This window comes from Grampus griseus (genome assembly GCF_964374135.1).
Source record: "Grampus griseus genome assembly, chromosome: 7".
Lineage (NCBI taxonomy): Eukaryota > Metazoa > Chordata > Mammalia > Artiodactyla > Delphinidae > Grampus > Grampus griseus.
The window spans coordinates 99,995,834-100,014,651 of NC_139001.1; the positions used below are offsets into that span (position 1 = coordinate 99,995,834).

At 39.8% G+C, this 18,818-nt stretch overlaps 1 protein-coding gene across 5 annotated transcripts in view; it reads left to right on the forward strand.

Annotated features, from left to right (window-relative positions):
- The window catches only part of DPP10 (dipeptidyl peptidase like 10), a gene marked incomplete at both ends in the record, with an annotated part of 1,290,793 nt that overhangs the window by 627,636 nt on the left and 644,339 nt on the right, over window positions 1-18,818 (forward strand). For 2 of the 5 annotated variants that reach the window (XM_082658737.1, XM_082658738.1), the window contains one exon: window positions 8,002-8,040. The exons of 2 other annotated variants lie outside the window; for them this stretch is intronic. In XM_082658737.1, coding sequence (XP_082514863.1) covers window positions 8,002-8,040 — 39 coding nt within the window. Of the gene's footprint in view, window positions 1-7,726; window positions 7,799-8,001; window positions 8,041-18,818 lie in introns of those variants that run through there. One more of the 5 variants, XM_082658734.1, reaches the window with a different exon arrangement.

An 18,818-nucleotide genomic window follows, 5' to 3' on the forward strand; every position in this document is an offset into this window, starting at 1 on the left:
CAAACAACCTTGTTTAAAATGTTTGCAGAGGATGCAAAACAAAAATAAAAATGCTCCGAGGTTGGGCATAATTCTAGAAGATTCTATCGACCTTGTGGTAGTTTTGGCATTATATGGAACAGGCTACAGAAATTCAAACTATATTAAGATAACAAAACATTGTATTCAATGTCAACATTTCCTCATAATTTTACCCAGTATAGCTCCTCCTTCCTCAAATTCAGTATAAGATTTATATCCTAGGGGGAAGATAGAATACCTTAAGAGCAGCATTGCCAATATAATGCTTATCTCCAAATTCATTTTTCCCTGTGAGTTCTCAGCACTGGAGGCTCAGCACTGTAAAATACTATGTATTTTATAACACATAATATCTGCTCATAAGCAGTGGAAAATTCCAAGTTTATTTGGCTTTCACTTAATGTTTTGAAACACAGCAGTATCTGGTGAGCCTTCACCCATATCCAGACTCAGCAGATCAGAGGATTATCAAGATTATATAATTCCTACATGTTAAATAGAAAAAGATAAAATATTCTGAGACAACAGGGAGACAGAGAAAAGGTATTTTCCCTGGGTGACACTGTTCAATATTAAATAAAAAGTAAGTTCATAGGAGATTCTGAGAGGGCTTACTATTGAAGTGGTGAGGAGAAGAATTATTTTCTTTCAAAGTATATTTCCTCCAAGGCCCCTTTTCTTAAGCAACGAGACTGATGTAGACTCCTACCCACAACCCCTGCACACGCAGAAACTGTACCTCTGCCCCCAACAGGATTTCTCCCCCAACCCCCGCAAATTACAGTGTAGTAGAAAGATAAAATGTCTCTTGTGACAATTAGAATTCTGAGCAAGCTAGTACAGAATAAAGGCATAAATTGTGCAGTGATTTATACACTAGAAGTAGTATTAACAAGGAGTGCCTCTGTGAAGTTGAGTTAGGAAAGGATGTGAGAGGAGCTGAGTCCTAATACATCAACTTCGTTTGGGAAGATGGACAAGTGAGTGGATGGCTTCTCCATAGGGAGGGGTAGGAGACCACAAGAGAGACTGCCCGTCCATCCTATGAGGCTATTTTGATCAAGTAGGATTAAACACATATCAACACTGCTGACTCAATAAAATAGCTAATTAAATGGTATTTCTCTAGTCATTGATTTGTATAAACTGTGATATTTAGTACAGATTCTCTCTACCTCCTCCACTGACGCGTGTAGTCAATTGTTAAGTGCAAAAATGATAAACATTACAAGACAATATAGGCTTGATATTGGTTGAAAAATATCAAATATAAATCAACTAGAGAGGATAAGGAAATTAAAATTTGGACTATGCTTTCTAAAATTGTATGAATACATAAAATAAAACAATGGCAGGAGCTATACTTTAGACCTAACCAAAAGGAATTAAGGTATTTCACAATTTTTATGAAAACATTAACAAAAATACAAAAGACTTAATATACCCAAATATCCCTAATAGCTTTAGAAATCATTCTTTTGTCTTTTCCCCTCTTTTTCTCTTCCCACTTTTCCTTGATCTCTTCTTCCTCTTTCTCCTTTTTAGATTTGAATAAAGATACACAGAGTTAATAAATATTTAAATTGATAAGACAGATATTAAGTGACTCAATTATCTTCCCAAATATTGATAGATGTAGGTGACAGATAAATAGATGAATATAAGGATATAAGAAGTGATCTGCAAAAATAGCAGGCAACCCATCTAGGCTATTAGGTTAAACAGAGTTAAATAGTGGTTAGTAATGAGAGATGTATTTTATGTGCCTCATTTCAATAGAGGTCACACCCCAAGATATCCTGGAACTATATTTGTAAAATCTAAACAGGTGACTCTGGGGTGAAAGGACTGGCTGGGAATCCAAGGACTTGGCCTCAGTTTCCTTTGGAGATGATAGAAGAAGAAGTGCTAGTGGTAGAAACTCTAGTGGTAGTAGTGGGAGAAGAATGCCAGGGGCCCTTTAATGTTAGTGAATCGTCTGGAGGCTTTTCACCTAAATCTTAGACTAGACTATCTTTTGTTTTCAGGAGGAAAATTCATAAGGGAGTTTGAATCTAGCGCTAAATTCTTAAAAATACATTTAGCATGGTGAAATTGGCACAAAAGATGGAAATTCTCTCTTCTCTCCAAAATTAGTCAAGATCTCACTGTAAAAGTTTTCTCTTTCAATTTATTAAATATTTCTCTGAATGGGAAATGTGCTTTGTGCTATTCTGGGAATTATATAAGGAAAGAAGTTAGGTAACCATTATGAAGTCTGAGTGTAGGAGAAGTCTCAATTATAATGTACTTTCCAAGGACAAAAGATAAAGAGGTTATTTTGAATCATTAGAAAATCAAGCCTTGGTTAGAAAGGGAGAAATATCAAGTTCAGAGAAATTTATCTATCACAGACACATTATCTGAAAAGAACAAACGTTATGCCAATGTTTCTAAGTACTCTTCCACATCTGACAATCTTTCTGTCATTTGTGGACAACATCTGATTCAGGAAAGTTGATTTCATTTCTAAAGAAATAGGAAGATCAGGAAAAAAAATTATCAACAGAAAGAAAGAGAAGGTATTTTTTTTACAATGCTAACAACCAATTCATTAAATAATTACTCTTTAAAAAAATCAAATAAATAAACACAGATCCCTTGAAAGCATCTAGGTAAAAATAATCATGATAACAGGTAAATTGCCCACATTCTAGATGTTTTGGTGTTGTGATTCAGCTATACATTGGAGAGAAAATATTACATGGGAAAAGTCATGTTCATTGTTTCCCTGTCTTAATACCCTTATATATGATATGGCACAGAGGGCTGTTGGGGGTAAAGGAAGATTCGAGGTGTGTTAATGTAACAACGAAGGGGACTGTACAGCGCTGGGTCTTAGTGCGAATGAGCAGTTTGTCAATATCTTCTGGTTTCCAGTGAGCAACAAGAATGGCTCTCAGGGTATTGCAACTCTGTCTGCTTCCACCAGAGATCATAATTGGGCTATGAATTTTTACAACAGGAAAGTTCCTATCATAGACAGAGACTGACAACAAGTTTAGTTAAATTAACGCCAAGAGCTTCTTAGAACTGGATGAGCAGTGTGCATGGATATCACTCAAATACGTAGTGACCCTGCTTCTTTTTCTTTCTTTTTTATTAATATATTTTTGTGATAGTTTACTGGTTAGAGCTTCCAATATATATCTTATTTCTGAGGATTGCTCAGCATACTGGTTTTCTGCCCAATGACATGATACGCGCTTTGGGGAATTCAAGAAGCTGATTGAGGTGAGTAGAGATGATTTATAAATCGAAAGCAAATGATAGTGGAATATGTGAACTGAAGCTATTTCTTGATCTCCGAAAAGCTAATTGGGCACGTTTCAGGCCAGGTCTCTGAAGGCACAGCTCATGAACTGTCTTTCTGATGCTGTGCTCATTATGGACACTCAACAGAGGACCGGCTAATGCTAGAGAAATCCTCATCGAAGTGGCCTTTATGTGACATTGCAGATTTACTTCAGGAAAGAGAGAGAAGGAAGAAGAAGGGAGAGATTTCAGGCAATCAGCCCTTACAGAGCCCTATTTGCCTTAAGTAATTGATCTGAAACTGAAGAGTTTGTCTGTGAAGGCTTCCCGCCTTCATAAATTCTCAAGGGACTCTGTCTTCTAAAACATCAGGGTTTAGCCAGGCTAAACCCTGGGATTTTATGGTCCTGGGTCTACTCTTTGAAATGGAAGACTGAATACAGCACACATGACCTAAGTATTCTGGAACAACCCATGTTTGCCACTGACGCTTAAGCGTTTTAACGATAATCTTCAATGAATTTAATTATTATCTAAATCTCATAACCTATCCTCAATTATTCATATTAATAATTCTAGGTAAGATGAAATGTACTGCATTGGCATCACACTTTTATTAAAGAATCAAATATCAAGGAAAGAAAGACATCACAAATGGTCACAATGCTGTATATGGAGAAAGTTTTTGAGCGACTTGGGAAATTTAAATCAATATATTGAGGAAGCAACATAGTGGGTTATGTCTACATGGGAACCTGGAACTAGGATTTGAGGCAGTAAAAATGTTCGGAAGGGAATAGTGGAGTCTGAATCCTAGAAATCTTCCTGAATAATATGTGCATGTTGCAAGGTTTGGATAGTTATAAAACAAAATAGAGGGGATTTTGCTGAGCAATCTCTTCAGGTTTTTGTAGTTATAAGAGTCTGATTCCATTCCACGAAATCTGCAGAAAAACTTCCTTTATCATTGCCTGAGTGTTATAAAATGAGTGGTTGTCCATGAGCTAGCTCATCAAAGATAATACATGAAAAAAGTACTCAAAAATATTTTATAAATCTGGGATTTCCCTGGCGGTCCAGTGGTTAAGACTCTGCCTTCCAATGCAGGGGGTGCGGATTCGATCCCTGGTCAGGGAGCTAAGATCCCACATGCTTTGTGGCCAAACAACCAAAAACATAAAACAGCAGCAATATTGTAACAAATTCAATAAAGACTTTAAAATTGGTCCGCATCAAAAATATTTTATAAATCTCTCCTTTAATAGATCTTTACTTTTCAGAAATGATAATCTGTAAATAAATTAATTTTAATTTTCAGATTTCTAAAAATATTATCAAGACAAGAATTGTTACTATACACTTATGTGTAACTAGAGAGCAGGGGAAAGTTTGGTGGATATTAAGGATCCTTTGTGAAGTAATTTACTTATCTACTGATTTTTTTTTTTTTTTTGGTATTTGTATAAGTACTTAATTGTCTCACTAAGTTTTAAACATGTATAATTTATCATTCCGATGATAGTCTTTTGCTCCATAAAATTAATATATAGTCAAAGAAATTAAGAGAAAGAAGACATTTTAATGGTCACCTAGTCGAAAGTTTTGAATTTTATCATATAAGGAAGCAGAGGCAGGACATCAGTGACTTAACCCTGGCCCATACCTCTATGTGTGATGGGGGCTAGGGTGCACCTGCCAATCTGATAACATCTAATCTGGTACAGGTCCTCTTCTCTACACTGTACTAGGATTATATCTAACTGAGTAGTTTTAAAACTTTGTAGATGTTTGATTGTAAATTAGTGTTTTATTTTTTTAGACGATAATCTATAGTCAGAAACCATACAAAACTCAGCGGGAGACATTCTCTCTCAGAATGTAAGGTATTTTTTTTTTCTTCTTGAACAGTAGACTTTTTTCTTCAATAAATGAAGTAGAAAATCCTACATTGTAATTCAAGGGCATCACATTTCAAAAAATAGTGTATTTAAGTTGGGGACATCAGTTTACCTGTGATTAAGTTTTAATTAATGCCCTTAACTTAGATCCCAACAGCTACAACATAATGTTCTTATCTTAGACAAAATAAGAACCCACCAAAAAGACACAGACTCAAATTAAATCAAAGAAGCTTTCCTTCAAAAAAAAGATATATGTACACAAATACACATTATACATGAAACATACAACTAATATCTTAAATTGTGACCCAAGTGAATTTTATCTGAATACTGAAAATGGATGCAAGTTGAACATCTTAATTCAATCAAATAAGTAATCTTAAATAGAATGAGGATAATTCCCTCCAGTCTATACTTGTCCCATGTGGACAGAAATCTTTGCTGCACGTAACTAAATTCCTGCAAGTCAAGTCAATTGTCCAAAATAGAAACACATTCAGAGGATGAATACACTGAAATAATGAAGAGAAGAGCAAAATATAAAGACAGAAATACTTTTAATGTAGCTCCCTTTCTCTGAAAATATTACATGTGAGGGAAAACCTGGATTGTCAGATTTAATGGATGAATTGCTCAACAGCTATTTTACTTTTGTTTCATTTGAAAATTTTGTTTTGTACTTTTACAACTAGCAGAGTTATTCCTATCACAAAGTTATTTCTATCAAAATGGACCAACACACTATATTACAGGTCACTAGTAATATGCACTTCACTCTCTGTTTTTGAAAAGCAAGCTCTCTCTCCAGTCAAATACTACCTTTTTTGTAGAGAAAGTCATTTTATTTTTATTCTCTAATCTACAGAAATCTGGTGAACATTGCTTTCTTTAAAAAAAAAAAACATCTTAAAGGCTTAGGACAGTTAATGCTTAGGACAAGTGTGACAATGCATGTTTCAGGAATTAACAGGGCAGGAGCTCAATTCCTTTTATCCTACAACATTCCCTCAGCTAGGAGGTGGCTAGTTCTTGGACTTAAGTGACTCGGACAAGGATGGAGTTGGTCCTTAGCCAAAAAAACATGACTCAAGGTTACTCTGTTCCCCTCCCCCCCACATATGCTAGGTCCCTTCTGCTGAAAACTCCTCACGACCCATGTTCTAAGTCCAGTCATACGGGATATTTAACTCCTCCCACCTTGTCTCTGGTCAGCCTGTGCCTGAGACTCAGAGAATGCTTTTTGTCCATCTGCTTTGGGCGGGTCCTTTCTAGCAGCCCGGGAAAGCCACGTGCTAGCGCATATGGATGGAACTGATGGACATTGTCTATTATACCCACAGGAATTCAGCCTCCAAAGAGCTACATTGACTCATTGATTTGTATCCATGCTCCGGGCTCCTGGTACCCACATTATAACGTAAACTCCCTGCTGGCGGGGAATTTGGAGAGTGTTTTTGGCACAGGATAGGTGCTCAATAAACAAACTTTGAAAGGGAGAGAGTTGTGTTGAGCGAAGGGAAGGCTGCAAAGGAACTTAAAATTTGAAGGGTTTTCTACGTGTCCAAAGAAAGCGAGAGAGAGAGAAAAAAAAGAAAAATGTGAGTACCAGAGTATCATCATTATTGTTTTTATTCAACCTTTAGGAATTCCACTGGCATTATTTACCAGAGAGCTAGCAGGGGAATCCAGGCTGGAGGCTAAAGGACCCCTGCCCATTGACCCAAATCAGGAGGCGCAAAGCCTCGGGTCATAAGCAATGACACCCTCTTGGGTCCCGACAGGTGCTGGTGGCCCGGATGGGGCTCTGGACCCCCAGTACCCCGCTGCCCCCTGCCTTCTCGGAGCGCTAGAGCATGCCCAATGGCAGCGCTGGAGCCACCGAGGGCTTTGCACGCTGGCACTCCGCTTCTCCGGGTTTTAGCAGGAGCCTGCGGGGGGATTGGGGGGGTGGTGAGGGGACCCGTGGAGCCTGGCAGCCTTGGTCGAGCGTGTGGGGAGCTGGCGCGTGGCGCAGGGCTCTCTCCTGCGTTGCGGTTACTGGGGAGATGCTGGAGCGCGGCGCCCGGCTGCTCCACCTGGCGGGCTGAGCGCGGCGCGGGGAGCCCCGGGGGGTGGACGGGGGGCGCGGACTGCGGTAGAATGCGAGCCGGGCTCCTCCGGGACTGCGAGACAAAGCTCGAGCGCGGTCAGGTGCCGCTCGCCCGCCGCTCGCCGCTCCACTAACTTGTCTCTTGCTGGTGTCTGGTCTCCAAGGCTCTCAGCGCTTTGGGGTGGTGAGGGGCGGGGGGAGTGGGGAGTTAGAGGGTCTGCGGTAGCCGAAGGGGGGAGCCTGCCTGGTGCCGCTCTTCTTCCCTTCCCTATTGCTCCCCTCCCCCCACCCCGTCGCTGCCGCTTTCCCTTCCTCCAATTCGGAGAGCGTCGGGCGCCTGTGACATGCGATCGCTGCCAAGTGACGGACCCCGAGTCTGAAGTGCCCGCGAGGAAGTGAGCGCCAACGCGGGCCGCCGGCGATGACAGCCATGAAACCGGAGCAGCAGCCCACCCCGGGGGCTAGGGCGAGCCAGGCTCAGTCGGCGGACCAGGTGAGAGTTGGCAGCTGCGGCCAGGCCCGCCAGGGGAGGGAGACTGCAAGCCGCGCTCCCCCCGCCCCTCCTCCCGGCCTCGGCTCCCACGCCTCCCTCTCCCCACCCTCCCTCCGCCCCAGTTCCAAGGCTCTTCCTCAGCTCATGCATGGACTCCGCAGGAAGTTAGAGCATCTGAGCGCGCTCCGGGGCCGGGCGAGAGGATGCGCACGGTGGAGAGCCGCGGGGAAGGGGGGAGAGAGGTAAAGGCTGGGGTGGCCCAGGGAACCCCAGCGGGAGGGCCCCCGAGCGAGGGAGGGAGAGGTGGCCGGGGCCAAGGAATGGGGGCTTCTTGGCTCCTAGTAACGCACGTTGGAGGAATTGCTGCGCGCCTGGAGGCGTCCACTTGCTGGGTTCGAGCTCTGTCTTCACGTAGCTCGTGAGGCGAGCGCTGGCCAAAGCTACCCGAGTAGGCGAATGACCTTTAGGCCGGCAGAGTTTTTCCGTTCCTTTCTTTTTTCCTTTGAGGAGACAGGGACGGGGGCGCACACCTTTGAGGTGGTCTGCTTGGAACGGAGCTTGGAGCAAAAAGGCATAATTAGGGGGAACTGGGAGGATACTGGCTTTAGTGATTTGTTGGGTCCAGATGTGTTGTGTCTGCAGAGATGAGGTGCCCTGTGCTGGCTGGGGGTTATTTTAATTGCTTTTCCGTCTTTCCGCTCCGTCCACCCGCTTTGTGTTTCGGTCCTTGGGGATCTGTAGCATAACCATATGGTGAATCTCCATCTCGTTTCTGTCCCTGGATTGGGGTGACTCGGGAGTTTGGTGTCGCTTTTTCCCAAAGTTGGAGGGTCGGAAGCGCCGAGGTGCCCTGGCAAAGAAGAGGGCGGCTGTGAGAAGCCGGGTCGAGATGCTGTCACGTTTACCTGAATTAGAGAGTCTGAACCTAGAGGGTTACACTTAGGTCCGCGGATAACTAGGGAGCTGGAGAAGGGAGGCGCCGGGGTACAGAGATGGTCTCTTTGCCCCGAGTGCACTGTTGAAGGCTGCCCGACGCATTTCTGGCAGAGACACTCCTAGCTCACTGCTAGACATGGGTGAAGGGGGTGCAAACAGCGAGGCTCCAGTAGCATCTCGGCTCTTCGCATATTCTAAGCATTGAGGAACTAGTGAAGGTGAGCTGTCCAAATCGTCCTGAGTGGCCAGGGGGTGGGGTGGGCAGAGGAGGCGATGCCAGGGCTGCTGTTATTAATATTCTAGTCGTGGTCATCGCTTCTGCCTAGTGGCCTCTCTCTTCTCCTTTTCCCTCCCCTTCTCATTTCCCTCACATATGTTTCACACAGGTGGTGAGGATTACTCAATGCCTTACAGCTCCCCATCCCTTTACTGGGATGAATGTTGCAGTTTTTACAAAGCAGTTGTTTTCTTAAACATCCTCTTTGCTCCCTACCCTGAGATAAATATGAGATTATTAAAACATTTGTATTACACTATATGTCCCTTCCCCTCATACCTCTTTTCCCTGCTCCCTCCTGCACACATCACAAAATAACAACTGGTTAGCAGATTATAAAAATAATTTCAGGAGAGGAACATGGGTTTAATATCCTCTTTCAGACTGACAGCCTTTAAACTTCATTAACAAGCCACTGAGCCTCTCTACTGCTCTTGGAATGATGCTACCAATAAGAATGATTAGTCAGGTGAGAGTCCCCACGTGAAATCTTTGCTCACTAACCTGTGACACCAGCTGGTTACTTGAGGTGCTGCAGACAGTTCAGTGGTGGTGGAGGTGGGGAAGAAGAAGCAAAGCAGAGCACACAGAAGCTGAAAATGTATATGTAAATGGTGGACAAGTAGTATATAGACAGCAAAGCCTTTTGTCAGAACGAATCTGGTACTTAAAATTCATATAAAGACAGAGATTTAAGTTTGAATCCGTTGTTTCTCTTGTTAGTGTGCGTTTTTGTTTATGGTCACTTCGAATAGTCAGGGAGTGGCCATTTGCAGAAGTCTTGTTTTAATTGAGTTTTTTAAAGTGCCTTTCTGAGCACTGACATGATTTTAAAATGTCAATGGTATGCATATTACGCTTGAGTTAAAATGAAAGAGATTGATTTCTCAAGGGAAAAGAAAGACTGAAATATACATGGCAGCATCCCATTGGAGGTTTTCCAAGCACTCCCAGAAAATACCTATATGTAGTCTATTCTTTGTCTAAAGCTTGACATGTGAAATCATGACCAGATGATGTGGACAATTGCTGTCAGTGCTTAAGCTATTTCTTCTAAGATTACTAAATTTTTATTAACAGTATTAGTCATTGTGACCTAATTCTGCAGTTGTCAGACAACTCTCATGTGGTCCTAGATATAATACCTCCATATAGACATGACTGATTGTTCAAGTTTCTGCGATATTTCTGGGAAAAAAAAGATTCACAAATTTATCTAAAACTGTAGCTTTATGAAGTTCTACTTAATGGTTAAATAAGGGGCGTGTTCCAACTAGTCACTTAGTAGGTATTGATTTTGAGTGATTTAAGCTTTTGAATGTTGTCAGAAAGGTCCTGTGCTTTCTGTGGTAGAGATGTTTATGAAACCTCAAAGATGCCTTGTCCTGATGCCATCAAATGCCCATTTCCACTTACAGCGCCGTAGAAGACCATAGTCTCTCCTCTGGGTGAAATGGTTATGAACCACATAATTTGGTTGTTGTGATGGTCCTTTAGAGAGCCGGACGTCCCTGTTTCATCTTATCTGCTCTGGTACAGGGTGCCATGACCAGAGGCAGCCCTTCCTCTGGGAGCAGCTGCAGCAAGAATAACAGGAAGTGAATATTTTTATTAACGTTCTGAATCATTGGAGATATTTTTATCATCTCAGTAGTCTTGCCTTTAAAGCTTCATTGGTTAAATAAATGTTTATAACAGTTACTTCTGTTGTTTTTATGACACTCCATATTTACAAAATGTCTAAAAATAAACGTTAGCTATTGGTAGAAACAGTCATTCCCACTTAGCGTATAATCAATATCCATTTTACATCAAGGGATACAAAATCTTGAGTGGCTAGTTGTAACTTATTAGGTTTGGAAATCACTTCCTGAATGCTTGCCGTGTGCTGAGTACTGTCCTCTGGGTTGATAAGTTAACATTCAATGAATGCATTTTTCTGTTTGATCCTCGAAGCAACTTTTTGAGTTAGGTCTTGTTGTTATTCCTGTTTTAGAGATGAGAACACAGAGGATTAAACAAACTAAGCAACTTGATCAACCTTGACTTCATAAGTGGTAGAGATGAGACATAGCCCTAGTCTATGGCACTTAAGAAAAATAAGCTCATTTAAGTCTAAAGCTCCACCTTCTGGACTTCCCTGGTGGCAGAGTGGTTAAGAATCCAGCTGCCAATGCAGGGGACACGGGTTCTAGCCCTGGCCCGGGAAGATCCCACATGTCCCGGAGCAGCTAAGCCCATGCGCCACAACTACTGAGCCTGTGCTCTAGAGCCCATGAGCCACAACTGCTGAAGCCTGTGCACCTAGAGCCCATGCTCCTCGATAAGAGAAGCCACCACAATGAGAAGCCCGTGCACCACAACAAAGAGTAGCCCCCGCTTGCTACAACTAGAGAAAGCCCGCGAGCAGCAATGAAGACCCAATGCAGCCAAAGATAAAAAATATAAATAAATTAATTTAAAAAAAGCTCCACCTCTAACCTCTACACAGTTATAGTTCAACACACTCCGATTAGCATAATGCAGAAGAATTGCAAGTATTATGTATGTGTGTGTACAAATTTACCGTGATTATAAAGTAAAGAATTTGTTTAAAGCTTCAACTATAAATGTAAATATCTCTTGAAATTTAAAAGTTAACTTAATATCTATTCTATTGTTTAAAATAATATAAAAAGAACCAGATATACCCTGATAAGTACATAGGAACTTAAAAAAAAATTTCGTATCATTTGCCCTTGGTAATGATGAGACTTTCAAGGCTTCCTAAACAAGTACATTTTTATAGTTAGACCTGGTTTAGAATTTGCCCGCGTTGCCACCAGGTGGCACCCTTTTGCTGAGTCCAATGGGGAAAAGTATTTCCTAAAATGTTTGACAGTCCTCGGCTCCAAAAAAAACGAAATCAAACAAAAACAAAAACAAACAAGGAAAAAACCCATAACCTCACTTTCTGAAGTATGACTAAAAAGTGTATTTTTATAAACAACTCTTTGGCTGTAGAGGCAGCATTAGTTATGCATAAAAAAATAAACAACAACAACAACAAAACTCATTCTGGTAGAAATCCAGTCACTTACAGTTCAGCACATAGCAGCCTCTTGATGAAATAATTCATAGTCAGAATTGCAATTAAATATGTAATGTATAAAATGCCTTTTGTAAAATACCTATGGTACATTTGACTTTTATGTAACATTAACCTAAAATGTTTTCATAAAGAAATTAGGATTCACTATTTTTATTTCAACTTTGGTCTAGCAAACCTGATTAAAATTTTCAAATGTATGCTTAATGAACTCATAAAAAAGTTATTCTTCCTTTTTTCCCTTACTAATACATAAACATGTTATAATTTAGTTTATAAAGTATTGTTTTTAACTCAGAACCTCAAAAATAGCTTTTAGAAACCATGTTGAAAAACTTTATTTAATAGAAGGTTTATTACTTCTAAATGTTCAACATAAAATATATACTATCTTATTGGTGGAAGAATTCTATATGATTTGGTTATGAAAGACATTTGATGCAGGTGCTATGTAGAAGTCTTTATAACTTAGGAGATATTATACGTTTCCTACCATCCCTCAATTTCTTATTATATATATTTTATGTATATCTTACTGCATATATATGACATTGTATCTGCTGAGTTTAGAACATACCACAAAACATTCCTTGCTTATAAGCTTCTAATCTCTCTGTTTATTTCAAAGACTGAGCAAATTGCACATTTAAGAAAGATTAAACTATATTAAAAACAAGTTAAAGAAAATTGTATTATTAAATATTAATGCTGCATTATCTTATGAAGTGCATTGCATTGGAAACAAAACACTGAAACCAAATTTCTCTGAGTAAAAATAAAGCTATTTCCCAGTTTTCATTCCTTGAATCATTTATAATTACATAATGTTTTAAGCTTCTAGTACTTACAGGCATATTTTAGATTTACTTACAGTTTACCAACATACACAAAACTAGAACGTTGCAACTAGGACTGTGAGCTTTTGTGCCGTCAACCAGGAGTATTTCTTTACACTGTCTATAGGTTGTGCACTGGAAAGCACAGATTCAAGTTCATATGTCAGCTTGGCCAGTCATTGCTGTGTTTTGGGGGGCAGGATAACTCATTTTCTGTATTTCATCTGTGACTGGAGGTGACTACAGATCCTTTTCATGCTTGTGGTAAGGACTGAATGAAAGAATATGTTAAAGCTTTTGAATAATGTTTGTTTCATACCAATACCCTCATTAAATTTACAGTCTAGGCACAGGAGCCTAGGGGAAAACAAAGCTTAGAGGATCACTGAATCACCTACAGCTGGTATATTATTTTAACATTCTACTGAGTATTGCATTGTTTAGTACACATATGTGTATGATTACATATGAGTTTGCACATGCATAAAAATATTTTAATAATGTAATAAAAATTATTGGGTTAGGCATCTAGCCTGATTTGGCAGAAATGCAGACTTCAAAATATTCTGTAACATCCTTATTTCCCCTCAATCAAAACTCACTTTTTACTGTCGTACGCTATAAGGGACCAGGCTGACAGTAAACTGGCTAATTCTCACTAACAGGGGAATTAGCTGCTGAATACGCATATTGTTTTCAATGTAATGCACTCATATCGGTAATTAGCATGGAGAAAGAGGAAGTTTGAAGAAAAAAGGGGTGTGACTTACAGAAATATCTCAGGAGGTGAGATTTGAGTCATTTCAGTCATTCAGGAGAATGTGCAGAGTAGTGGAACCCCCTGCAGGGAGCCCAGTGTGGGTGCGCCTACCGTCACTGGAGTTGAGACTGAGTGACCCAATATTGGGCTTAGCATAATTCGAAAGATTTTTTATACACATTTTTCTACAGTTATTCCTATGCAATATTTAAATACACACAACATTTTTGATGTTGCGACAATTAAAATTACCTCCATATATTTTCATACTTGCTGAGTGACTTCGTGTGTTCTAATCAAGTCCACGTCTTACTGAAATATTATAACGGGGGTATATGTACGAAGACATACGTCAACTAGCAAAGGGTGGAGCTCTTCCCATCTGAAGACCTGTAAAGGCTCCAAAAAAGGGCAAATTAATAATGGAGGGAATATAAACTTCTTCATAAACACGTCTTCATGTAGAGTTAGAAATGTTTCCACCCTCGTGTATGCTGCCTGGCTTTGAGAAGTCTTACAGCTCAGTGTTGATTATTCCCAGCACACTCTTGTGTTAAAGTTTATGCTTGACCTGATCCACAAGCTTTTTGGCAATAACTAATCTCCTTTTACTTTTCTCCATCTAGACAACACCTGTTTCCAAGGCTTTTAAATTGTGTACCTATCACTCCCCTCCCCGACCTGATAGAGACATCCTTATCATTTATTACATATTAACTAAAGGAGGGCTTGTCATTTCCAGGATAGTAGAGAAAGCTGGGAAGTAGGCTCAGTGGAAAGAATGGGACACTTAAGAGAGAGCTCCTCTACTGTAGATTCATTTTAGTTAAGCCGTCCTAAATCTCCAAGGTTTCAAACATACCCATATGTGATGGTAAATATAACACCCACTGCCAGGCCAAATACAGAAAACTGACTTGTATCCAAAGCTGATTAAAATAAACATTTTATTTTAAACTATAATTGATGTTAGCAGCACTCTTGATAATATCTTCTACAGAATAAAAAATGATTTTCATTTTCTTTTCAAGTTTGTCATCCCGTGGTTTATTTGAAAATTGTTAAAGTTTAATAATTTTTTTTAAGATGTTGGGGGTAGCAGTTTATTAATTAATTTATTTATTTTTGCTGTGTTGGGTCTTCGTTTCTGTGCCAGGGCTTTCTCTAGTTGTGGCAAGCGGGGGCCACCCTTCATTGCGGTGCGTGGGCCTCTCACTATTGCGGCCTCTTGTTGCGGAGCACAGGCTCCAGACTCGCAGTCTCAGTAGTTGTGGCTCACGGGCCTAGTTGCTCCGTGGCATGTGGGATCCTCCCAGACCAGGGCTCGAACCCGTGTCCCCTGCATTAGCAGGCAGATTCTCAACCACTGCGCCACCAGGGAAGCCCAGCATTAATAATTTTTAAACCAACTTTCAGATAACATGCTTATTCCATTAACCAGAACAGTACATTTTATTGTACAATATATTTTGGAATTGCCAAATGATTTTCAGATTTAATTATATTCTGGGGAAGAAGGCAACATGATGTAAGGTTGAAAACAGAGTCCAACAGATTGCAGGTTGAATCCTTCTTCTTCCCTTTATCATGCAGTTTAGGGCAAATGCTTTAACCCCGCTAAAACCTTTTCCTCACCTTTAGAGGAAGTAGATGGGGAGAGACAGTCTGTATGAAGGGCTTGTACAATATCTGGCCCAAGGCAGCACTTAGTAAGTATTTTTATTCTTATCGCTACTATGCTTCTCAATCATCTAAGAAGATTATTTCATTCTTTTGCAAGGGTAATTTTGCATTTACCTTGATGAAAATGCTGAATATATATGTATGTGTGTGTGGTGTGTGTACATTACCATATGTACACACACCACGTACACATACATACTTATGATCTAAATATACTGGGTATTTTACAGTCAGTTTATTGTAAGGCTTTAGGTAAAAATTTTTAACAACCTGACTGATTTCTACTGTTTTTAGCTGCTCACCTGTTTAGGATCTTCTTTGAAGTGCTCATGGTTTAATACTCTCTTTACAAAAGTTTGGTTTCCAGAAACGATTGAATTTCCTTAGAAATTATTTGCATATGGGAGCCGATGATATGTTGAGTTGAAATTTAAGAAAAGTGCATAATCAAAACTGCCTTCAGATCTGGAAGTGCCAAGTCAAGCTGCCTATGTATTCTCTAGCCAAGGTGTATATTATCTGACTTGAATATTATTGTAATTTATCATACTTATCAATTTTTAACAGGTCAATGCAAAAACGTATGTATCAGGTTACAAGAGAGCAAATGAAGAAAAGTGAGGAAACAAGCCACGTTGATTATCTTTATTCCCAGCCCCCTTTTGAGATCTAAATGAAGATTCGATTTCTTCTTCCATTTGAAAGTCTCTGCTCTGAAAACATAAATATGACAAATCTGAATTATATCACTGAGAACCTGAATGGCAGGCTCTCCTGTGATTTATTTTCAAATAATGGACCAGAGAGACCACTCGAAGTTTCATTAATAATGCTTGTACGGGGTAGAAGCAGGCCTTTCCTGTTATTGGTACATGGGTCTACTTTTTGCAAGGGGAATGGAGTAAGTGAAAATTCTGATACTCACGCTTCCATTAATCACATCTCACCTCCAGGAAAGGTTTTAATATGCGTTAATTAATGCAAGACATGGACTTTTTTTTTTTCATTTCACATATTTTGAAACAAGTGCTAGAAACTCTTTTTTTAAAAATAAAGCAACCCTTTCAATCAATGTTTCATAAACTTGCATAATGATTCTTCTCACCTAGACACAGAATCCAGGATTAGGAATCAAGACACCTTTTGAATAGAGGTCAAAAATCTATAGAAAAATCTTAAATCCATGTAGAATTTCTAAACTGTAGAAATAGGTCATTTGTTTTGCTAGGTTAGCATATAATTTACATTTCCTGGGATCTATGAATTTATGAATAGATTTTCCTATCGACTCTATTAGCTTTTAGTGATTTTAAGGAAAAAGACCATGCATTTCACTGGTTTGTTTCTTTTTAGAATACTACCAAACATGTTTTAAGATATAAAGAAAATATAGTTTGAAGGTATATTCATCATCTTCATAAAGTTATTCCTTTTCTCTGATCCTGTGAATTAAGCATATTCCGTTTCTTGACAATCATGTTGGCAGTGATAGGTAGGTGTGAATTGAACCTGGAGTTGGAATGGAAGAGACTCACCCTTATTCACATCTGTGGAGGTTGTTTATAATTATTCTAAATGAGGTTTACCGAACATTAGTGCCACAGTGGCATTACGGGTGTTTTGCATCTGCCACTCCTTACAAATGTCTGTTCGATCGCAGAATCAGTGTTTCTTACGTTACAGGATTGTCATGTTGATTCCTTTGTCTCCCTTTGCATCTGTGTCATCTCCAAATCCAAATCCAGTTTTTTCTACCTTTCTGTATTTCTGAGATCCAGTTTCTGTCCAAGACTGATTCCCTGATGTCTAAACTACTGCGATGTCCATAGTGGCCTTGCTCATCCGAATTCTCCCTTCAAGTAGCCATAAAGTCATAAATGATGATAACATTTTGAGAAACTGTTCTGATTGCTGAATCTAATGCCTTTGTTTTCAAATCAGGAGACAGTCAGTGCAGAGGTGAGTGGCCTGTCTCAGATCACACAGTTTGTTAGAATCAGAAGCAATAATTGATTTGGGGTCTTTTCAGCGATGGCCGTTTTTCATGTGTCCTGCTGCCAGAGTCAGCTATTGATACAGAGCCTTTGAGAGTTTCTTGGTAGCACATTCACCTTCCTTAGCATTTGATGTCAGAGTAAAATTTGTTTTTTAAATTAATGTTCTTAAAAGCTTTGAATCTGTAGGCAAAACTCACTTGACATTTCTTGGTTTCTCCAGTGTGATGTGTTGGTTCTAGGCCAGTGGTCCTTAGACTTTTTGGCACTTGGCAGCAAAACTTCACAGAACCGCATATGCATCTTCTCCAACTTGCCAAGGCAAGAAGTCACCCCAATGTCCTAAAGCCATCCTGAGAGTAAGCTGTGAGATGCACTCTTCCAAGGAAATGACAGCATCTCTCACTGTACATGAAGACACAGGCATTCTTAAACCTCTTCTCTTCCCCTCAGCATGAAAGAGGAACCATTGATCCTCTTTCAGCAGTTGAAATTGCAATTCAATGAGGAATAGACGAGTGATTGGATGAATCCCTTTTTATTTTTTTTATTTTTTAAACTTTTTAAACATCTTTATTGGAGTGTAATTGCTTTACAATGGTGTGTTAGTTTCTGCTTTAAAACAAAGTGAATCAGTTATACATATACATATGTTCCCGTATCTCTTCCCTCTTGCGTCTCCCTCCCTCTCACCCTCCCTATCCCTCCCCTCTAGGTGGTCACAAAGCACCAAGCTGATCTCCCTGTGCTATGCGCCTGCCTCCCACTAGCTATCTATTTTACGTTTGGTATGCACTTGGCACCCTAGAAAGCACCAAGGTGAATTTTAGAGCTTTCTTGATAAGTTAATAGAAACAACAGGCTTCTGATTCGCTGGAATTCTTGGAAAACAGGGCTGCTTCTAGAAGCTGTGATAATTTTGTCAGAGTCCCAAGTTCTAATACCAGACCAGAGAAACTTTTACCTGCTAAAATAAATAAGCAAGAAGTAGTTTTGAGTCACACAGAATTCTTTTTAGTGGAAAGGACTATGGCTTTCTATTAATCTAACCTCAGTTTAAACTCTATTTACTAGTTTGAGCAAGTTACCCAGTCTCTCTCTGAATTTAATACTTCATCTGGAAATGGGATGATTCTTACCATGCAGAATTGTTTTGAAGACTAGCAATGAGATAGGTTTATTAAGCAGGGGATGCTGAAAGTGGCTGTGCTTTTTGTTGTTGTTGTCCTTGATGTGTATTGGGTTGCTCTACCAGACAGAGGTAGAGGGATGGGCAATCAAGCTTCACTAGATTGGAGGTTCCAGCTTTAAAGCTTTTTTCTCTGTTACTTTGATTAGACTTCAGAGCAACTTTAATACTGAGCTCTTGTTTTATTTTGGCATGGAGATTATATGGATTCATCCCGGCTCCAGAGCAAACACGGCTTAGGAGTTGGTCAGTAAAAT